The sequence below is a fragment of the Amborella trichopoda genome, chromosome 11 (genome assembly GCF_054954075.1).
Source record: "Amborella trichopoda isolate Santa Cruz 75 chromosome 11, AtrichopodaSantaCruz75HAP2 v2.0, whole genome shotgun sequence".
NCBI lineage: Eukaryota > Viridiplantae > Streptophyta > Magnoliopsida > Amborellales > Amborellaceae > Amborella > Amborella trichopoda.
In genome coordinates, this window is record NC_142346.1 from 37,743,010 (window position 1) to 37,767,399 (window position 24,390).

General features: G+C 36.5%; 2 protein-coding genes across 9 annotated transcripts in view; one reads left to right on the forward strand and one right to left on the reverse strand.

Moving 5' to 3' along the window:
• The first annotated feature begins 712 nt into the window (after positions 1–712).
• On the forward strand, positions 713–3,309 carry LOC18436822 (subtilisin-like protease SBT3). Its single transcript, XM_006847044.3, has one exon. The coding sequence runs from the start codon at positions 742–744 to the stop codon at positions 3,142–3,144; it is 2,403 nt and encodes an 800-aa protein (XP_006847107.3). The 5' UTR covers positions 713–741; the 3' UTR covers positions 3,145–3,309.
• Positions 3,310–4,987: 1,678 nt separating this feature from the next.
• LOC18436823 (putative receptor-like protein kinase At1g49730) overlaps positions 4,988–24,390 on the reverse strand; it is a 32,962-nt gene continuing 13,559 nt past the window's right edge. For 2 of the 8 annotated variants that reach the window (XM_088851758.1, XM_088851756.1), the window contains 8 exons: positions 21,752–21,796; positions 8,842–9,141; positions 8,031–8,292; positions 7,873–7,925; positions 7,710–7,777; positions 7,471–7,560; positions 7,045–7,129; positions 4,988–6,181 (listed from right to left, as the gene is read on the reverse strand). In XM_088851758.1, the coding sequence (XP_088707884.1) occupies positions 5,637–6,181; positions 7,045–7,129; positions 7,471–7,560; positions 7,710–7,777; positions 7,873–7,925; positions 8,031–8,292; positions 8,842–9,141; positions 21,752–21,796 (1,448 nt within the window). In that variant the 3' untranslated portion in view covers positions 4,988–5,636. Of the gene's footprint in view, positions 6,182–7,044; positions 7,130–7,470; positions 7,561–7,709; positions 7,778–7,872; positions 7,926–8,030; positions 8,293–8,829; positions 9,142–21,751; positions 21,797–24,390 lie in introns of all 8 variants that reach the window. The other 6 variants (XM_088851757.1, XM_088851755.1, XM_088851760.1 and 3 more) reach the window with 3 other exon arrangements.

Here is a 24,390-nt window from a genome sequence, read left to right on the forward strand (position 1 = left end):
CTGGCACATTTTTTTTGCGGTCCGGCACCCCATCTTCTTGATGCACTCAACGGTCCGGCACTTTTTTATGCGCTCTGGCAACTCTTCTACGCGGTCCGACACTTTTTCAACACAATCCAACAATGCGTATTCCAAATGCACTTCCCAATCCGGGAATATGATGCCTTCGGGTACGGAGAATGGTATCCCAGATGCATTTCCCGATCTGAGAATGTGACTCCTTCATGTACGAAGAATGGCATTTCTATTTTTACAACTATGACTTTTTTACTTGAGAGGTCTGTACTATTAAAGTTAGTTTTGAGGTAAAAGTTGTGATAAAAAAAGTGGTTGGTAGGAGAATGTATTGAAAATTGAGTCTGTGAAAAGAAAGTATTTATTATGTATCGAGTTAATATAGAAAATATGTATTGCAATCATTATATATGGGAAGCATTAGTAGAGTATCTGTATTTTATAGTAAGTCTGGGTATAGTTTAGGTATATATGATTTAGTTTCTATTAGTGTCATCTGTAATTTGTGTAGAAAAAACAAATATGTACATTTATATAGTTAATGGACATTGAGTCTTTTCAGAAAAACCTAAGACCCTTCACAAAGTCCAGGGGTCTTAGTAATTTTCTCTTTTTCATACTTAGTAAACCTTTGTTTACTTTTGCTTAAATGGATAAATGATGGCTCTTTTTCAATTGTGGGTAGATCGTGACTTGTTAGCTCTCATTTTCTTCAGGCTTGACTACATGCTTATTGAGATTCCAACACTTACATCCGAGGTGACCGGTTCTCCCTCTCCACCTGCAAACACCCACATTCATGTATATATAACTAATCAGACACTCTCCAGAGTTAATCCATCCCACTTCAATCAAATGGCCACACACTCTCTACAATCACTAGCTCTCTTCTCATGGCTTCTCCTCCATGCCTATGCCTCCTCTTCAATAGAGAGGAGCACCTACATAATCCACATGGATGACTCCGCCATGCCCAGTGCTCATAAGACCCACCAACAGTGGCATCAAGCAATCCTTGTGGCCCTCTCTCCCGTAGACCCCCCTCCCCACCTCTACTCCTATGACCACGCCCTCCATGGCTTCTCTGCTTCCCTTTCACCCTCGGAGCTTGATGAGCTTTCTCGCTCGCACGGCTTTGTCTCGGCCTATCGAGATGTTCAAGCCACGCTCGACACTACGCACACCTTTGAATTCATTGGCCTTGGCTCCGACACTGGCCTTGGGCCAAAATCGGGATATGGAAGTGGCGTCATTATCGGGATGGTGGATACCGGTCTTTGGCCAGAGAGTGAGAGCTTCCATGATAATGGCATGCCTGAGGTGCCGAAAAAATGGAAGGGTGGGTGCGATCCTGGCGTTGCCTTCAATTCGTCACTGTGCAATCGGAAGCTCATTGGCGCACGCTTCTTCAATAAAGGCGTGGAGAAGAACAATCCTAACATAACTTTCTCCATGAACTCAACCAGGGATACTATTGGGCACGGGACCCACACTGCGTCGACGGCTGCGGGCAACTATGTATCGGGCGCATCATACTTTGGGTATGCAAACGGCACAGCTCGTGGGATGGCGCCACTTGCCGGGGTGGCAATGTACAAAGTTATCTGGAATGAGATGTTCTACGCCTCCGATGTGCTGGCTGGCTTGGATAGTGCACTGGAGGATGGTGTTGATATCATCTCAATTTCAATGGGATTCAATAGGGTTCCATTGTACGAGGACCCTGTTGCCATCGCATCCTTCTCGGCAATGGAGCGGGGAATCGTCGTATCCTCCTCGGCTGGCAACGCCGGGCACAGTTTTGGCAGTTTGCACAATGGTGCACCCTGGCAGCTCACTGTGGCTGCCGGCACTATGGACCGCCAGTTCTCAGCCCAAATAACCCTTGGCAACGGAGTGTCCATAACAGGCTCATCCTTCTTCCTCAAGAATGAGCACCTATCAGGTTTTCCGCTTCTCTACAATGACACCTTAAAGGCCTGCAACTCCTCGACATTACTCCCTCCGAATACCAAGGCCATCGTGGTATGTGAAGGGAACGACACAATAGATTTGAAATCGCAGATAGGCTTCGTAACAGAGACAGCAGTCGCAGGGGCAGTGCTCATCACAAACCTGACTTCCTTCCTAAATATAAACATACCTTGTCCTGCAGTCTTGATAAGCCAAGAGGAGGCAAAGCCTCTACTTGACTATGTAACTAAGAGCACCGAGCCACAGGCCTCCTTGAGCTTCCAGCACACATTATTTGGTGCCAAGCCAGCGCCCATTGTTGCATCTTACAGCTCGAGAGGGCCATCAGTGTTTACTCCCGGGGTCCTGAAGCCAGATGTCATGGCTCCAGGGTCCAAGGTTCTTGCAGCATGGCCACCCAACATACCAGCTGGTAGACTCGACTCGAAATCTCTGTTCAATGACTTCAACCTTCTATCTGGAACATCCATGGCATGCCCCCATGTGTCAGGTGTGGCGGCTCTACTAAAAGCAACGCACCCAGAATGGAGCCCGGCCGCCATACGTTCTGCTTTGATGACCACGGCCAACCTTGTCGACAACACCAACAAACCTATAGGGGCCTCTGACAAAGAGCCTGGTGTACCTGCAACCCCACTAGACATGGGTGCAGGCCATGTGAACCCGAACTCTGCCATGGACCCTGGGCTCATCTATGATGCTGGGCCTGAAGACTATGTGAACCTCCTCTGTGCTCTAAATTATACCCAAAATCAAATCAAGACCATTACAAGGGGTTCGAATTATACTTGCTCCAAACCATCTTTGGACCTCAATTATCCAGCTTTCGTGGCGTTTTGTGATAATTCTGACCAGGTTTCGCAGGCTTTTAAGAGGGTCCTCACCAATGTTGGAGACAGAGTTTCAGTTTACAACGTGAGGACAACTACCGGATTGGAAGGTTTCACGGTGAAGGTGGTGCCGGAAACTCTGATTTTCGAGCGAAGGTACGAAAAGAGAGAGTTCAGTGTGAGTATAGAAGGAAAGTTAACTAGTGATAGCCCGGTAATCCATGGCTATGTGATTTGGGAGGCTGCTTATTCAAAGCATGTGGTGAGGACTCCCGTGGTGGTGGCAAGGCCTGAGATAAAGCCAAGGGCCAACAAGACCTCTTGAGTCTCTGTCTCTGTGTTTCAATGAGTCAAGTCGTGGTAGATGCTCCCCCTTATCGCCATGATTTGATGGTTCGTGTTTCATTATTTGTAGTTAATGGTTCAGATTCAGGATTTGCAATTACCTTTCTTACTCAAGGAAATGCAAATAAGTTTTATTTTGAGAAAATGAAAGATTGAGTGCATGAGTCTTACTTAATGAGATAAATCTAAAGGAAATACATGATGTTATGGCATAAGGTCCATTGGATGGATAATTGTTCGTGTGTCCAGCTGAGAAAACTTTTATGAATTTACAATATTGTGCAAAAATGAGGATAACTAGAGTCCCAAACGATGGGCCATTTTTGAATCAGTGGTCAAGTCCTCCGGAATTTTTTTTTTTTTTTTTTTTTTTTGTTGAAATCAGTGGTCAAGTCCTCTGTGGAATTATCTTTTGAAGAAAAAGTCTCCAAGTATGTGGAATAAAGTGGGTCATATAGATTCCATTGGTCACTTCATTTAGGGTCATGGGTCCTCCTCCCCTTTGTAAAGGTTTCCACTGATATTGAGGTGATGTTACTTATACTCAAACTTGAGTCATGTCCAAAAGTATGTAGAGCGTTCATACTTTATATTTGGTATCACCGATTGATGCAATAAGGCTAAAATGACAAAGTGGTACAGTTGCAACAGATGCTAAAGCACTATATGGTTCAGTGGTTATCAGTTTTGGTGTGTATCAACGGGCTGCCACTTAGTGTAACAAAATGTGTTTGAACCAATGAATGTGAAAAACTCCCACACCTAATTACATTGAAGTTTTGTTATGTGAAAATACTTTCATAGAAATATTTTGACATGCACCTAACGTGACATAAAGAAAATCGAATGGTTGTTCGTTAAGAGCTCAAGTGGGAACCTTACCTTTCCTTCAACCTATGGAATGTCAATTTTAGAACCCCTTATAATAGCATCTCCCATAAGGTAATATGGGAGCTCCATTGACTGTGGCATCTCAATAGAGTGGTTTTTATCTTGCTCAACATTCCTTGATCTGTGATTCGTCATGGATTGCAATATTGGGCTCCTTGTTTCGCCTTGTGGATTACCCAAAGGCCCACTTTGGAATGATTATTTTAATCACAATTAATAACAAAACGTGTTTCTATAAGACCTGGGCTATATGAAAACTAAGTAAATCTCCATGATCCCACCAAATCATTTTCTAATAACTATAAAATTTGGAAGCTTACATATCTTGTTTATCCATGAATACTTATTTTTAGGGCAAAATGAACAAGCTCAATAATGTATTACAATAGACACTATTTTTAAGACTTGAAATCCTTTCTTTATTCCGCAACCATAATGGTCAAGACCGACATGATCCATTTTAAGGTTTTCCAAATAACTGAGTTTTGAGATGACACTTTACTGATTTCGATAAAGCTACAACCCTATCAAAACATTTTGCTTAATATTGCAGTTGCTGAATATTTTCGAGAAGTAATTGGTCCACAACAGCTAATCAAGTTAGTCCTATTTCCCTCTCCCACTTGCCTGAAAAACACCACTAAAACTAGACACTACCAAGCTTACCATAAAACACCTTTATACCTTCCAAATTGTCCAAGGAACAATAATACCTAGCATCCAATTCTCATCTCCAACAATTGGGGTTCTGCTAGATTGATACGAGCCCCAGGATTTGTAAATGGAAACCAAGAACATATAAAGGTAGAAACGAAGACAGAGATATTATAGGCATGCTAATCAATGTCATTATGGAAGACCATATGCAGCTAGATGCGTAAAGAAAGAAGAGAAATCTGCAAACCCCATCAACTACCCCAAAGCTCTCAAAGTGCCAAGGAGAACAATGAATCAATACACACGCAGGTCACAAAGTTCACAAAGTCCTCCATAGCCCACAACATCATGGGCTCTACTTGTACCACTCATCATTGTTAATAGAGAAGCATACATACCCCAACACAAATTGCTTCTACAAGGCTGGGGCAGGTCTTTGTGAAAACAATACAATTGAGACCCAATTAAGATTCATAGAAAACTCAAACTCAAGAACACCCAAAACACAAAAGAAAGAGCTTTGCCCGGGTTCAACCAGACCAACATTTACATTGTTACACTGCAATCCAAAACAAGCAATAACCAAGGGACCAAAACTGATTTAGCAGAATAGGTGGCTCCGTCCCTATGATAATCGTAGCTTTTGCCAAAAACTCAATAGCTTACAGTTCAAAATGAGCAATAACCATCAGTCAAATCTGATTCAGATCTTTCTAAACAGATACTCCATCCTCCCCCATCAAGCCCATAGTTTACAGTACAAAACAAGCAATAATGTTGGGACAAAACTGATGACGACAAAGAGGGTGGCTCCCACCCTGATAATACAGCGCCATCCCACCAGTTCAATCCAACTACATTGTAATCCAAAACGGATGCTTACAAAGGATGAGCCCCACCTAAATGACCCAACCGCTCTCGCCATCAAACTGAGAAAATCCCAGGTGGAGACTGAGGTGAACCATTCTCAAGCAAAAAGCTTCTACTACAATAAGACCTTGACGTGCTACTCGATGATTGCAAGCACCTCGCATCCCCACTATAACTCATAACGTCCCCTCTTTGCACCTTGCCCTTGCTTTTCCCACCAGCACCCATAAACCCATCCTCCATTTCTCTCTCTACAGCCCGTGAAAAGCTGTTTTGTAGGGGATCAATCCTCTCATAGAGAAGTCTAAGCACCTGCTTTATTGAGGGCCTGAATCTCCCTTCTCTTTGGGTACAAAGCCTCACAATTGTGACCACAGCTTGAAGTTGTTCAAAATCATAAGCATCCGCAATTGTAGGGTCCACCAGCTCAGGCAGCCTCGCAGGCTCTGCCATGAACTTTTGAGCCCACTCCACCAAGTTCTTGTTCTCCTGTATCGCCCGCCTGGCGGTGACCAACTCAAGCAACACAACACCATAACTGTATATATCGCTCTTCTCAGTTAGCTCTTGAGTCACCACATATTCTGGATCCATGTATCCTGTATATGAAAGAATGATTATGTTCATGGATACAAATGGCGGGTAGTTTTGTCATTCATAATCATGTACCAGAAGTGTCAACAAGCCAAGCAAGCTTGTAAGTCAATTTAGCTTGGCCCATAGCGAGCCAAGCTTTAGCAATAATTTTTGGCTTGTCAAGCCAAACCAAACCTGTTAGCAGTTCAAGGTGAAGAAACCTAAGCGTGAGCTAGTTTAATACATTACACACAAAATATAACAAAGAAATATTACAACATAACATATGTTTTATTGATTGCACCTCAAATAGGATACTACTTAATATTATATTATATTAATATGGATACTATTTTTTTTTTATAAGGATAATATAGATGTTATATGGCATATTGCCTTAGGTTATGAGCTTGTGCTCGGCTTGTTTATTGCTTGACTGGAATTTAAGGGTTGTTATCAGTTACCAAGTCAAGCAAAGCTGAGACCAAGCTTACCTTCTCTTTAAAAGCAAGCTTCAACATGCCCAAGCTAGGCCCGTTCGGCTCGTTGCCACCTCTAAATGTACTCGAAGGTGAATTCTGTTCTAAATGGGAAAGTATACTACACACAATTGCGTATGGAAAGTCAAACACCACTGGGATCTCGGCTGTCCCATTGGATCTCTTAGATGCGTTAGAATAGGATGAATACCTAACAATGGAATACAGTTGTACAGCTGAAAGTGTGGTTTGATTATTTGCATACATTGCTTGCATATTGTCATTTTCACTTCTAAATTATGGGGGATAATTTTGTCATTCTACTTGCTTGATTCAATCATGTTCAGATCTTTTTCATTAAGAAGAGGTTCTAGAGAATCACACAAAGATTTGAGCAAGAATGTTACCAGGGGTTCCTCGGATGTCAGTGTTTACGGGTTCAAAGCTAATGGCTCCATTCCTTGCAACATGCGCCAACCCAAAGTCTGCAACCTACAAGATATGAAAATTGCTTGTTGGTAGCATTCGGAGTTGAGCATCTATCCTTTCTTTTTCTTTTTCCTTTCATTCTCATAAGAGGATGGCAGTCCTAAAGCTCAACAGACCCCATCAAAGCTTAAATATTATAGAAGAGCACTATATATTCGCAACGGATGAAGGTTTAAACCCCTTTAACTCACCGTTTGGCATTGCAGTCAGATCCAAGGCTGGGAAATCCATGTAACAACTAGCGTAACACATAATATGTCGTAGAGTCCATTCAAAGCTTATCAAATTTATTTAACTAAGGTAGATTCTAAGTCAATTCACACAATATGAAAAATGTACAATACCTTCGCGACAAAATTCCCATCTAATAGAATGTTACTGGACTTTATGTCTCTGTGACAGAGAGGTGGATCACAATAGAAATGCAGGTACTCCTGCAGGGAAAGATTGAAATAATCCCTATAAGAACATAGGCACATATATAAACAATGACATGCATGCATGGATAGTGTGCCTCTTTGAGTGTGTGCATGTGTGTCTATAGAGAGAGAGAGAGAGAGAGAGAGATGATAAAGTCATATACCAGAGCATTTGCCACATCTATGGCAATCTGGATTCTCGTACGCCAACCCAGGGAAGCTTTCCCAGAAGCTGCAAATTGAGATGTCTTAGTACTGGATATAAGGAGCAAGATAGCACAATAAATACAGGAAAACAAGCAATGGAGCCTAAACGCTAGATTGTACAGTGTAGATGATCCTTCAAGCTTCCGTTCTCCATGTGCTCATACATAAGAAACCTGGCCATAGACAAACTAAATGTAATGAGATTTCACAATTAAAAGAAAAAGTACCAGACAAATATAAAGTCGGACGTTTCCTTTGGAAATATAGAAAGGAATTACCTCTCCTGCAATTCAATACAGAATCCTTTAAGAGCCACAAGATGCCGATGATGCAAACGCCCGAGAAGCTCCATCTCACAACAGAATTCTTCCTCACCTTGCTCTGAGACTTTATTCATTCTTTTGACTGCCAGTATTAAACCACTGTCAAATTGAGCTTTATACACAGTTCCAAACCCACCCCTCCCTATGACGGTGCTGAAATTATCTGTTGCCTTCTTTGTTTCCTTGTAGCTGAAGCGTCTAAACATAGATGATGGACCTGCAGTATTTTATGTCAGAAGACAAATGATCTCTCTCTCTCTCTCTCTCTCTCTCTCTCTCTCTCTCTCTCTCTCTCTCTCTCTCTCTCGATATATATATATATATATATGACTTACAGATTCCAACCCGAGTCTCACAATTGAGACAAAGATTGAAAACACAAGGTCTCAGTGCCTAAACACAGAGAAGGAACTGAACTAATATGGCACACAATGGACTGTGCCATATTAGTAGTCCATTTGATAATGAAAGTATGGTCGCTGATACCAAGTGCGAGGGACACAGTAGAACAAGACGTGACCCCCATTGTAGGTCCAACTCTTTGGCCAATATCGTCCATCATTTCATTGGATTGTGATCCAAATGAAACTATGAGCATATCATAGCCCATTGAATTACATTATACTTTCTCTTACTTGTATTGATGCAAACAGCAATGAGTTCAGACCAATGAAACTATGAGCATATCATAGCCCATTGAATTACATTATACTTTCTCTTGCTTGTATTGATGCAAACAGCAATGAGTTCAGACCATGAGAAAGACCTTCGTGACACTTTCTAATCCGCCAAGGGGGTTGGAAGCCTTTCCATGAGGTTCTATCTGGACTCCCAGAACCCTGCAGCTCTCTGCTTTTTTGGCGTATGAGGAGTATTAGGATGATCAAGAGCATAAAAGCAACCCCTGTAACAGCAATCCCTAAACCTGGGATCAATGTGAGATGATATGGATGGCTCCGGCTGTTCAAAGCTATCCCATTTGAATGCTGATTGGGAATTGAAAAATATTGGGGACCTGGAGAAGCCTGGGGAGGGAGCAACTGGGAAGATGGCTCAGAAACCACACCTGTAAATACAAGATACAGAACCAAAACTAATGTCCATTGGCCGGTCGAAGCAGTTGATTCCTAATAACATACATATCAATAGATAAGTCTCAATATTCAAGATCATTGCATTTAGGAAACACAGTGAACAACAATTCCTCTTAGATGATATGGATATTAAGGATGATCCAGTTCTCATTCTTCTTCAATTTTCATTCATAGGCATCAAAAAAAGGCCAACTCAATCCACCAGGTGTACATAGTCTCCCATTAAGCAAATCCTAATCTTGTAGACAAGTAACTAACACCCAGTAACATTAATAATAAAAAACTCCTAAAGTCAAAAACTCAATCCAAGTCTAATTGAGTTGTAGAGAGAACTCCATTAGGCACATGAACAAGTTTTACTGTGCAAAACGCGGTTTTGGACTTCGGTTTTTGGAGTTTAAATTAAATACCAGGGTTGATACCAAAATGTAAGGTGGGTTTGTGGTAGTATGTATCCGCTCTATAGACTTGGTTGCAAGTTCAAATCCCACTTTTGCCAAATTGAAAAAATCAAATTTTTCTCCAAATTGGAAAACACAAATAATTGACTTGGATCTTTATACAGGACAAGATGCCCCTCATTTTAAAATTTTTCCTATCGAATTTTAGAGATTCTTTTGGGATTTTTAGGTCCTCTTTTTAGGGATTTTTATGTCTTTAAAAATTTAGGATTTTTTAGTTTTTTTAGGATTTTAGAGACTGTTTAGAAAAGTAGTTAAGTCAATTATAGAATCACTTATTTTATCAGGGGTAAAGTGTCATTACAAATTTTATTTTCATTAGGATTTCTATTTCAATAAGAAGTAGGATTTCTTAGGCTCTAGGTAAGGTCTTTTATTGCAAATAGGGTTGTATTAGAGCTTTTGTTTTAGAGTTGAATATTAACGAATTTAAGAGTCTTGGTTAAACTAGCGAGCTAAGAAGCTTGGCTTGTAAGCTTCCACCATTGCTTTCAATCAAATTTCCAGTTTTTTTATTTATTTCTCTAAATTCCCTTGTACATTAGTCGGTATTAGAGCAGGCCATTCCCAAAGTGCCCAAGGCTAAGATGTAAATTTGTGCAATGGCTGCTAATGGAGGTCAAGTTCGTGATCACAATAGTGACAAAGTTACATGGGAGGAATATTAGCACCATTTGTCATCATCATCAGATCCTTACTCCCACTATTTGGGGTCGGCTACACAAATCATGTTCTGCCATTCTACTCTATCAATGGTCATACAGTAAAAGGTACATTAATACCAATGAATTTTTTCTTTTCCTTCAATGTAAAATTCAGTATTCTAATGGCTAATAACTATGTGATATCCCTCATTGTAATTTCTCATGCACATAAGGGTACAAGAGTAAATTGCTCTTAAACCTAAAACTATATATATATATATATATATATATATATATCAAAATGGGTCTCCACATCAATTGAGTGAAACGACCTAGCCACATTGTCTTCCAACCCTCTTCCGTATCTTTCCTCCTTGATAAAGTTTCACATGGCTCAAGATCAACATACCTCTAACCTTGGTAATTCCCTTTCTCTGGAAACCGTAATCTCTTGTCGCTACTTTTTCTTCTTCCTCCTTTTTTTCCCCTTCCATCCCAAGGGACAATTTCCTCCCCCTTTTTTTCCTTCAAACCCCAATCTTGCCTCTCTTTTTCCTCTCTTCCAGCCCAAGGTGAGACATATTCTTCAAAAGGAAAATGTTTATATAAAATGTCGACCTTATACTATAGAAGTAAAGTACACCTCAAAAACTCACTAGAAAATGTCCTTCTAATGCCGGAAAACCCTCCGATTGATCGTCTCAACCTCAAGATATATGGTGTAGAAAAGAGGATTACAATTTTTTGAAATAGTGCATATTGTAGTGTATCTGAATCGTCCATTTTCAAGATTTGCAAGGGCTCCTAAATCTACTAGATCGAGATGAAAATAGATTTTCAGGCCATCATGGGATTTTCGACACTAAAACAACATCTTTAGGCACCATTTGGAGGTGCGCCTTACTTTGATTGTTTAAGGTGCCAACCTTGTACAAACCTCACTCTTTTTAAAAACCCTAATTTCTCGTCTCTCTTCTTCCTTCTCTTTCAAATCTGATTTGAGGATCCCAAATCCGATTTACCACGTTAAGACTCTAATTCATCTCTCTTATATCTCTTTCTTTATGGATTGGTTTTTTCCCTATCACTTCTCAGACTCTACTTGTTCTATTTAACCCATGTTCTACCCCCCCAACCTCCAAAAAACAAAAATCCCCAAAATAAGGGGGAAAAAAGAAAGTAAAACAAAAAAAAAAGGAAATCCCTCTCTTCATACTTAAGCTTATTGATTTCAAAAATCAGCAACCTACGAACACTTATCATATCTATCAAAAACAAAAAAACAAAAAATCACTTGATATGTCTTTTAGCCATATAGAACCCTTCTTGCAGAGAAAGAGCCCTTCGTCCTATAAATGGGAACCGTGTTTGGGCCTTGAGATTCCATACTGCACCCTCCTTGCAGAGAAAGGGCCTACCCTTTGTTTCTACAAATAGGAATGGTATTTCAGCCTTGAGATTAATAAAAAAGGTATTAATCTCTCTCATCCATTGTCACCTAAACCCTACTCTCTCTCCCGCTCAAGCCCTCTTTCTCTCTCATTTCCATTCCTTTTATCTCCTCAACATTCTTTCCCTTTTGAATCCTACAACCTGATCTCTTCCTTCATAAATGGTCTCATTCTATACTTTTCCTTAAATAAAATGAGAGAATTATGGAACCAAGGTTTCATCAAAATCCATCCCCAGCTAGCCAAAGAATGTCTTGAAAATCCCAGAATTCGCCGAGGCAACAGCAGCCTTATGCTTAGCCAGGCACCCAAAAAGGATAACAAGAAACACTTGAGTTGTTGAGTCTCCTTGTACTCATTTTCGTTGTAATTACGTGTACACAACAATTCAAGGGTGCTTTTTTAACCCGATTTTTGCTCTAACAGTAGAACATCTGGTTTGCAGGGGAGACTTTCATGGCACCTGAGCAGACCCACCAATAAAAATAAAAAAAGAAATCCAAATAACCATAATATGAGTAAGTTTTTACCCCGATCCAAGATTTCAGGTCATCCATACAACATGGAAAGTGCAATGCTCCCAACCCTAGATATATTAGTACATCACGTACAATCTCCAATAGTCAATAGTCTGAAAGAAGCCTCAACAACAAACTCAAATCATATACAAAAACCCAAGTATTGGAGCCATACTACAGCAGAGACACTCCATCTAGACCAATGCAACATCATACCTTTGTCCCAAACAATAATATAAGGACTCCAATGTCTATTAGATCTGATTGTTTGTCAAGCTTCCATGATTCCAATCCCAACCTGCAACAAGAGAATCATTATTGCACTATAAGAAGAACTTGGTATGAATACCATCAAGAAATAACCACCCACCCATCTTCATCCCACAAACTCCTTATATCAAGTGCATATAAATCCATCTATAGTGGTCCCCAATAGCTATCCCAATAAGGGTATAGCTTCAAATACCTTATTGGCTCCCCTTCTTTCTAGGTCTGCTATGACACCACTCTAGGGCACAAGATCAAACCAGCTAACCATTTGAATTGAATCACGCACAGACATAGAAAGGTAAACTCTGTGAGTTGGAAGCTAAGATGCCCAGATACGGACACGGATATAAACAAAATACAGGGAATAGAGAACCTAGAATTTATCGAATTCAATGACATGGATAACTTATTGGTAAATATGTACATTGATTCAAAAAGCGGTTCTCCCAGTGCCCTGAGCGGACCAACTAGGCGGGCTGTCCCTAGGGACCCTAGGAACCCGCCTAGGAGGGCGCCCATGGGACTACGCCCGACTAGGTGAAAAATACCCATTAGGTGGGATACTTTTGGTTTTCTTTTTTTTTTTTTTGTTTATATCATAAAAAATACATGAATATGCATATTTTGTACAAAATATATACTTAAAAAAGGGTTATTAGACCCCATTTGCCCCCTTTTTAACCTAGGCCGCCCAGATTCTAGGCGGCCGCCTAGGCACTGGGAGGCCTAGACCCCCCAGCCACCTAGGCACTACCCGGCGTTTTTTGGAACAATGAATATGTAAATATCAATTATAGCTCTTACAATACATAAATATATGCATGCAACATATTTTTACAATATATATCATACCATACTACATAGTATTATATTTAAGTCACATAATATATAGTTTCAGCCATATTACTACATTTGTGCCATTCTAGCGAGGCATCAAAGTTTCAACGAGCCTTGAAATCTACAATCCCAAGAGAGCTTCAAATTCTTTTGTTGAAAATTAGATATAAGAATAGGTTGTCGTTACTTTCCTCTTCCTCTTTACAATGATATGCTGATCCAAATCGTAAAAGACTGCCTCTAAGGAGAAAAATCACTCTTATAAGACAAAGAAAAACCAAACCTTCCAACATAAAACGAACTCCTTAAACTAGCCCAAATGATTGATAAAAGGATCCAACATGAAAACTCTAAATAGCTCCAAAACCCCTCATTCATCCCACTCCCCTCCAACAAAAATATGCCTCCTCCAAAAGACCCAAGAATCCAATGAGTTGAACCTCATCTTTCTCAAATAATTTATTAAACCAAAAAAGGACGGCAACCATTCCTCACCACCGATGTCGTAGGCCATATCATTTGAGAAAGAAATTGCACATTGTCAGTTCATGACTAAGAATTAGAGAGGAGAAGCAGCAGCTTTAGACGTTTAACATTCAAATATATGGAAAAATTTTATACAAGGTTGCAACCTTAAAATGTAGAATTACAAATGCACCTCAAAAATCCATCGAAAAATATTGTTTTAATAATAAAAGACCCTCTAATTGATCATCTCGACAACGAGATGTATGAATATGGAAAAAAAAATTGATTTTGAGTCCCAAAAATAGTGCATCTTGCAACACATTATCTAGACCCTCCATTTTTAAGATTTTCATATGTTTATAAATCTACTTGATTTTGACCATTTTTGGAGTTTAAAATTTTATAATTAGATATGAAAATAGATATCAAAAAATCCTAAAAATGGTTACACCGAAATTACATGTTATGATAAAATTTGGAGGTGCGCCTTAATTGGATTGGTTACGGTTGCAACCTTATAGAAACACACACACACACACACACATATATATATATATAGGGAGTCACTACTGTACGCCGATACGCGAATGGCCCAGATTAAATCTGGGCCATTCTGTGGCCGATCTAACGCTCACAGATATCCGATAACGTTTGAATTTTTTTTTTTTTTTACAAATGAAATTTTAGGCATGTGTTCTTCCAAAATAGGCGAATCTACGAAAAATATCAAAAAAACAATTACATAAAATAAATTGACCAAAATACCTCCAAAACGTTTCGGGGGGTCAAATTTTTTCGCGAATTATTTTTTTTATATTTTTATTAAGTGTGCCTTGATGAGAAGAAGACACACAAAAAAATTTCAAGTGATTTGGATTTGTAGAAAGAAAATTTCAAATTTAAATATTATTGGACATCCGAGATCGTCAGATCGGCCCATATTGAATCTGGGGTGTGGGCATTACTATAGCAGTACACACCTGCTATATATATATATATATATATATATATATATATATATATATATATATATATATATATATATATATATATATATATATATATATATATATATATATATATATATAGAAGATACTACAAAACGCCTATAGGCGAAAATGAACCGCGATTTCGCCTACCCTCATCACCGTCCAAAGTCCATCGCATGGTTACGATTGTTTGGTAGTGCTTCATTTTTCATTTTTTTCTACAAAGCAGAATGATCTGAAATTTAGAACGTTTGTTCATTAAAATAAGCGAATCTACGAAAAAATATCAAAAAAATATTTTACATGAAAACAATTGACCAAAATATCCCTAAAATGTTTCGGGGGTATTTTGATCAATTTTGTTTTTGTGAATTATATTTTTTTATATTTTTATTAGGTGTGTCTCACTAAGATGTACACACGCTCCAAATTTCAAATCATTTCGATTTGTAGAAAAAAACTGAAAAATAAAACACTACCGAAAAATTGTGACCGCGCGATGAACTTTGGACGGTGAAGAGGGTACGCGAAATCATTGTTCATTTTTGCCTATAGGCGTTGGAAGTCTATATATATATATATATATATATATATATATATATATATATATATATATATATATAGAGAGAGAGAGAGAAAAAAAAAGATGGGATTAGCCCACTAGCTTATATGAACATATGAGCCCAACGTCCCAGTTTGAATCTGGGCCAATCTGACAATCACGGATGTCCAGTAGTGTTTGAATTTTAGTTTTTTTTTCTACAAATCCAAATCGCTTGAAATTTTAAGCGTGTGTTCATCAAAAATAGGTGAATCTTTGAAAAATATCAAAAAATTATTTTACATGAAATAAATTGACCAAAATACCTCAAAACATTTTCAAGGGGTATTTTGATCATTGTGTTTTTCACAGATAATTTTTTTTATATTTTTATTACGTGCACCTTGATGAGAAGAACAGACACCTAAAATTTCAAGTGATTTGAATCTGTAAAAAAAAAAAAAATTCAAGTACTATCAGACATCCGTGATCGTCAGATTGGCGCAGATTCAATCTGGGCCGTTGGGCTCATATGTTCATATGAGCTAGTGGGCTAATCTCATCTTTTCCCTCTATATATATATATAGGGTGTGGATTATGTACGCCCACTCGCTGACCGCTACAGTAAACGCTAATGGCATATATATATATATAGGGAGTGGATTCTGTACGCCCACTCGCTGACCACTACAGTAAACACCAATGGCCCAAATTGAATCTAAGCCGATCAGACGGTCACGACCTCATTTTGTGTTTGAATTTAAATATTTTTCTACAAATCCTAATCACTTGAAATTTTAAGCGCGTGTTCTTCTCATCAAGTCACACCTAATTAAAATATATAAAAAAAAATTTGTGAAAAATAAATTGACCAAAATACCCCTAAAACATTTTCGGGGGTATTTTGGTCAATTTATTTTATGTAAAATACTTTTTTTATATTTTTCGTAGATTCATCTATTTTTTAAGAACACACACCTAAAACTTCAAGTGATTTGCATTTGTAGAAAAAAATCAAAATTCAAACACTACCGGACATTTGTGATCGTCAAATCGGCCCAGATTCAATCTGGGCCATGAGCGTTTACTGTAGCAGTGGGCGTAAAGGATTTTTTCCCATATATATATATATATATATATATATATATATATATATATATATATATATATATATATATACTATGTATGTATATACACACACACACACATATATATAAAATACATACATACATACATACATAGTACATACACACACACACACACACACATATATATATATATATATATATATATATATATATATATATATATATATATATATATATATATATATATATATATGCAATTTTTTGGGCGATACAAATGCTACAAACATAGTTTTTTATATTACTACACAACTCTCTATAGTTGTGTAGTAATATAAAAAACCATGTTTGTAGCATTTGTATCACCCAAAAAATTGCATATACCCTCTCTTCATCGCAATCGTCAATTTCCAAAAAACAAAATTGAATTTGCATCATAGATATGGTTAAAATGAGTCCCCTCCAACAATGAATCCATACCATTCAGTTGGTCAATTTCAAGATCTAGGATTTTACGATCTCCAAACCATTTTTTTTCTTTTCGACATTGTTCATCTAATGATAACAAAGCTATCTAAAATTTTGAAAAGGGAAACATCCTTCTAAGGCCTACATCTAAGCATCTTAACAAAATGGACGACTTACGTTGATTGGACTAAAATCACACTTTCTAGGGCTAATTTTCAAATTTTGTTTTTTTTGTGATTTTTGAATGGAATGAAAAGAGTGTACATTTAAAAATTGGGATCAAACAAATGGCACTAACATGATTTTTTAAGGTTGCTGCATTATATTACTATACAACTGTTGCATGAAATCACTACTATATATATAGGGAATGGATTCTGTCAGCCCATGGGTTGACAACTACAGTGTCAGTTAACAGCCCAGATTGAATCTGGGCCGGTCTGACGATCACAACCTCATTTCGTATTTGAATTTTTATTTTTTTTCTACAAATTCAAATCACTTTAAATTTTGAGCATTTATTCTTCAAAAATAGGAGAATCTAATGAAATTACAAAAAAAATAATTCGTAAAACAGCAATTGACCAAAATACCCCCAAAAATTGGGTATTTAGTTTATTTTGCATGCTAATATATATATATATATATATATATATATATATATATATATATATATATATATATATATATATATGTATATATATATATATATTTATCATTTGGTACAAGGTGATCACAATCAATGTTGCCCATTGGATGTGAAATTGGGTAGATGTATTTATTCCATTGACCATGCTCAAAGTCCTAAAGGAATTATCTCGAACTTTGTGACACACACAAGCTATCAGATTTCACATCCGATGGCTATATAAGTAATTGTGACTTCCTTGTACCAAAGGTAAATGGTCTCATTATATACATTCTCTCTCTCTCTCTCTCTCTCTCACTCTCTCTATATATATATATATATATATATATATATATATATATATATATATATATATATATTGGTATGAGGCCATACTTATGGCCAGTTTCCATAGTTCACTTCTACCAAGAAAATACTAAGATATTTGCATATTCTAAATTGCAAATCAAAAAATTACTTTCATATGAAGATTGGGGCTGCAATCCCATTCAGGGAAAAAAGCTACTCAATCCAGGATTTCAATACAAATCATATAAGTATAGTGAATATATTGAAGCATGGCATAAAGTCTTTGCTTACCAAAATCCAAATAATACACACTCCTGGTATATCCAATTCAAATTCCCTATCCTTGAAAGATTCCCTAGCTGGTTCCGACATTGGTTTTTAATCTGGGGATCTTCAACCCAAATAATGCCAGAATCCTTTCAAGCCCTACAGACTAAATTGCCCCAATCTTCATATGAAAGTAATTTTTTGATTTGCAATTTAGAATATGCAAATATCTTAGTATTTTCTTGGTAGAAGTGAACTATGGAAACTGAACCAGTTTCCATAAGTATGGCCTCATACCATTCACGATTCTTGATACCATAAGATGAATTCATATGGTTGGATAAATATCCGACCCCAATGAAAAAAGAGAAGTAATTACTCAATTTATTAATTTGACCAAATCTAAACCAAAACATATACCAATGGTAAAACCTCCTGATAATTATAATTTTTCTGATATTATGAAAAGAATCAGTCAGCATGAAGCTATCCAAAAGGAACCCACTATTGCTGACCTGAAAGCTGAAGTCAATACTGTAAAAATAGAATTATCCCAATTAAAAACAAGAATTCAAATTCTCGAACTTCATAATAATACTTCCAAAATACATACTGAAGAAGATACTGAAGAAGACATAGTAGAATTCAATCATTTACTTAAATCATATCATCCCAATGATTATAGATTCAGGTGCTGATTTAAATTGTCTTAATGAAGGACTAGTTCCTACCAAATATTTTGATAAAACTACCCAAATCCTTAATACAGCTGATGGTAGTAGACTATTTATCAAATACAAACTTTCAAATGCAAAAATATGTACGGAAGGACATTGCTTCCCTACTCCATTTATCATGGTTAAAATTTCCACATTTATAACAAACAGGTAATTTTTTCTTATTTTGAAATGATTTAGAAGCAAAGCGTTTTGTAAATTTCTTATATTTAATCCTAGGAGTCCCTTTTCTTTTCTTATATTTAATCCTAGGAGTCCCTTTTCTTACTTTATTATATCCAGTCACAGTTTCCCATACAGGTCTTGAAACAAATACACATGGTACACCCATTAGATTTGATTTTCTTGATAAACCAAGAATTAAAGAAATAAAAGTGGAATTATTTGGGTCGGATACAATTATTTTTCAAACCACCTCCTGATTTGAATAAAGAAAAATTTTTTATAGGAGAAGATAATACTACCCTTATGGGACAACTAATTTCCAAATTATCTAAACTAGAGATAAAAGAACCCAAACCGACAATAGTAATATCCGCTCCTATTCTCCCAGATAGTGATAAGGGAAAAACAAAAATCCCTGAACATGATAATATGACTCTACAAGAAGAAACACTTTTCCAAACCAATGAAACCATAGAACCATCTATAGGACCATCAATTGCCAATACAATACAAAATATGCAAAAGGCATTTTCAGAAATACAACTAACCCCAGAAAGTATCAATCGAATCAATTATAGTAAAAATTGGCAACCAATAAATGCTCGTCCATATTATAAAAGACCAACCCCTGTTGATATACAATTAGAAGAAGACCTGACAAGTCATACTTCTACATATTCTGGACGAACCATCATCGATTGGAATATAGACGGTATCTCTGATTATAGGATCCTAGATACAATGAAGCATATGACTATGTATGCATCTGCTTGTAAAATGGCTGGAAGCCATGACCAAGAAATAGCCAAAGCTATAGTCTCAGGCTTCACTGGATGGCTGAGAGGATGGTGGGATTCATACTTAAATGAACAAACAAAACAACAAATATCAACCAATACTAGGCAATGGACAGCAAAGAATGAACATAACCAAGACATGGTATATTCTGAGAGTGATGCTGTCAACTCTTTGATATATACAATTGCTCTTCATTTTATAGGAAATACATCAATACTTGCAGCAAGAACTGCTGATCTTTTATCCAATTTGAGATGTCCAACATTGTCACATTATAAATGGTATAAAGACGTCTTTTTCTCCCGACTACTTATACGAGAAGATAGTCATCTTGATCACTGGAAAGAAAAATTTGTAGCAGGACTACCTTACCTCTTTGCTGAAAAAGTAAAAGAACGTCTCAAAAATAAAAATAGCGGTATGATAAATTATTCCCAATATACCTTAGGCGAATTATCTTCAGAAATTTGTGCTGAAGGCTTAGCCCTATGCACAGACTTAAAACTCAAAAAACAACTCGATAAACAGAATCTAAGTGGCAAGAAAGAATTAGGAGATTTTTGCCAACAATTTGGCTATCATATGGACCACGGTCATATAGATAAAACCAAACCACATAAAATACATAAAGTATATAAAAAGAAAAAACATCGAGATAAACCCGATAAAACGTATAAATCTTTTCCAACTAAACAGAAAAAATATAAGAAATTTACAAAACGCTTTGCTTCTAAATCATTTCAAAATAAGAAAAAATTACCTGTTTGTTATAAATGTGGAAAAGTAGGCCATTACAAAAGCCAATGTAAAGTTAAACAAAAATTAGATTCTATTACTTTAGATGAATCCATTAGAAATAAAATCTACGATATTATTCAATTGTATGATTCATCAGATAGTTCAAGTTCCGATACTACTTCCTCTAGTAGTGATACTTCTTTTATAGGTACAATACATAATGATGATTTTTATTGGTCAGACAATAGCTCGGATATAGAAAATAATAATGAGTCATGTAGATGCCCTATTTCATCTGATATTCATACGTTAACAAAGGAAGATAATCTTATTCTAGATCTGATAGAAAAAATATCCGACCCCAATGAAAAAAGAGAAGTAATTACTCAATTTATTAATTTGACCAAATCTAAACCAAAACATATACCATTGGTAAAACCTCCTGATAATTATAATTTTTCTGATATTATGAAAAGAATCAGTCAGCATGAAGCTATCCAAAAGGAACCCACTATTGCTGACCTGAAAGCTGAAGTCAATACTGTAAAAATAGAATTATCCCAATTAAAAACAAGAATTCAAATTCTCGAACTTCATAATAATACTTCCAAAATACATACTGAAGAAGATACTGAAGAAGACATAATAGAATTCAATCATTTACTTAAATCATATCATCCCAATGATTATTTAGACCAAATGACTTATGGTGAATCATCTTCCAATAGACATTCGGTTAATCTTATAAATAGGGTAATAACCCAAAAATGGTTTGTGTTAATAACTATTGTAATAAATGATGAATTTGAATTTCAATCCTTAGCATTAATAGATTCAGGTGCTGATTTAAATTGTCTTAATGAAGGACTAGTTCCTACCAAATATTTTGATAAAACTACCCAAATCCTTAATACAGCTGATGGTAGTAGATTATTTATCAAATACAAACTTTCAAATGCAAAAATATGTACGGAAGGACATTGCTTCCCTACTCCATTTATCATGGTTAAAGGACTCAGCCAAGCTGTAATCCTAGGAGTCCCTTTTCTTACTTTATTATATCCAGTCACAGTTTCCCATACAGGTCTTGAAACAAATACACATGGTACACCCATTAGATTTGATTTTCTTGATAAACCAAGAATTAAAGAAATAAATACTGTTAAACAAAATATAAAGAATAAAGAGAATTTCCTAGGATCCTTACAATTGGAAATCAAACATAAGCTTATAGGCGAAAAACTCCAATCTCCTGAAATAATACAAAAAATACAACATCTTAAAAGTTTTATTGAAACAGAAATATGTAATGAATTACCTAATGCCTTTTGGCATAGGAAACAACATATAGTAGGACTACCATATGAACCCAGTTTTAATGAATCAAAAATACCAACTAAAGCCAGGCCTATTCAAATGAATACTGAACTATTACAGACATGTCAAATAGAAATAAATAACCTACTCCAAAAGAAATTAATACGTTCTAGTACTTCTCCCTGGAGTTGTTCTGCTTTCTATGTTAACAAAAATGCTGAACAAGAAAGAGGTGTTCCTCGATTAGTTATCAATTATAAACCCCTTAATAAAGTTTTGAAATGGATCCGATATCCTATTCCAAATAAAAAGGATTTACTAGATAGATTATTACATGCTGTAATCTTCTCAAAATTCGATTTAAAATCTGGTTTTTGGCAAATCCAAATAGAAGAAAAAGATAAATACAAAACAGCCTTTAATGTTCCTTTTGGGCAATATGAATGGAATGTCATGCCCTTTGGTCTTAAAAATGCTCCATCCGAATTTCAAAAAATAATGAATGATATATTCAATCCCTTTTACAAATTTATGATTGTTTATATTGATGATATTTTAGTCTTCTCTGAATCCATAGAACAACATTTCAAACACTTACATACTTTTATTCATTTAATAAAGACATCTGGTTTAATAGTTTCCTCTACAAAGTTAAAATTATTCCAAACAAAAATAAGATTCCTAGGACATAATATCCATCAAGGAACTATCATCCCAATTGATCGCTCAATACTTTTTGCTGATAAATTCCCTGATAGAATCTTAGATAAAACTGAATTACAACGCTTTCTAGGATGCCTTAATTACATAAGTGATTTTTACCAAAATCTTGCTATGACCGCTTAAAAAAGAATCCTCCCCCATGGACTAATATTCATACTTTAGCTGTCCAACGACTTAAACTTAAAGCTAAAGAACTTCCATGTTTAAACCTAATTGATCCCACAGCATTTAAAATCATTGAATGTGATGCTTCTGATCTTGGCCTTGGAGGCATATTAAAACAATCTATAAATAATTCTAAAGAACAATTAATACGTTTTACTTCTAAAGCTTGGAATCCGACTCAACGGAATTATTCCACTGTTAAAAAAGAAATACTAGCTATTATCCATTGCGTTTGCAAATTCCAAACTGATATTCTAAATCAACATTTTCTCATAAGGACTGATTGCAAAGCTGCTAAAGATATTCTGCAAAAGGATGTCCAAAATCTTGTCTCTAAGCAAATCTTTGCCCGTTGGCAAGCCATTTTATCTGCTTTTGACTTTTCCATTGAACATCTGCACGGATCTTCTAATTCTCTTCCTGACTTTTTGACCCGTGAATTTTTGCAGGGGGGACCATATACATCATCATCCTAATCCTACCAACGAAACCATTGCGAAGAAACCATCTCGGTTCCCTTCTTACGGTTTGCAACTCTTTTCTCCCAATAAACATATTAATACAAATATGAATCCTCATTCCAAAGGCAAACAACCAATGGATCTCATTCAAAGCAATAGATATGGGCCTCCCATGCCCAGTCATTCTCCTCTTGACTTAACCCCCATGTCACCTTTGAGATCCACAAATGTACCAGAATACATAATACAATCTCCTCCCCAAAGTCCATTTGTTACTCCAAGCCCAGCTTTTACCCCAGCATCATATCCAAATAAACAGGCCTCAAATTCTCCCAAGTCAATTTATACTGATACTGCTTTCTTACCAGAAGTTATTATCTCAGACAATCATACTGGCCTGGACCCATATAAAATAGCTCCCCTATATTTATCCAACCATATGAATTCATCTTATGGTATCAAGAATCGTGAATGGTATGAGGCCATACTTATGGAAACTGGTTCAGTACCAGTTTCCATAGTTCACTTCTACCAAGAAAATACTAAGATATTTGCATATTCTAAATTGCAAATCAAAAAATTACTTTCATATGAAGATTGGGGCTGCAATCCCATTCAGGGAAAAAAGCTACTCAATCTAGGATTTCAATACAAATCATATAAGTATAGTGAATATATTGAAGCATGGCATAAAGTCTTTGCTTACCAAAATCCAAATAATACACACTCCTGGTATATCCAATTCAAATTCCCTATCCTTGAAAGATTCCCTAGCTGGTTCCGACATTGGTTTTTAATCTGGGGATCTTCAACCCAAATAATGCCAGAATCCTTTCAAGCCCTACAGACTAAATTTGTTGAACATAATACTTGCACCGAATCCGATGACTACCATCTTTATTTCATGGCCATTTACCAAATTCCCTGGATCCTCAAATGGGAATATTCAATCTCTGAAAATAATACTCATGACTATACCTATATTCCCCAACTTGGCAAAACCGTGAAGGTTAAATGGTGGGATATTTTCAGTACTAATCCTGCTACTTTACCTTTGAAAAGAATACCTCCGCAACCTTCAACCTTCAACTCTGCTACATATAATACAGTCAGTCTCCCTACTTTCTCAGCCTATCTCAAAAGGTTGAAACAATCAAATCCCAATGCTACTTTTGAGGAA

What these genes read in the sequence shown, in the direction of transcription:
- LOC18436822 (XM_006847044.3), top strand. Translation starts at nt 742, where the DNA reads ATGCTTATTGAGATTCCAACACTTACATCCGAGGTGACCGGTTCTCCC.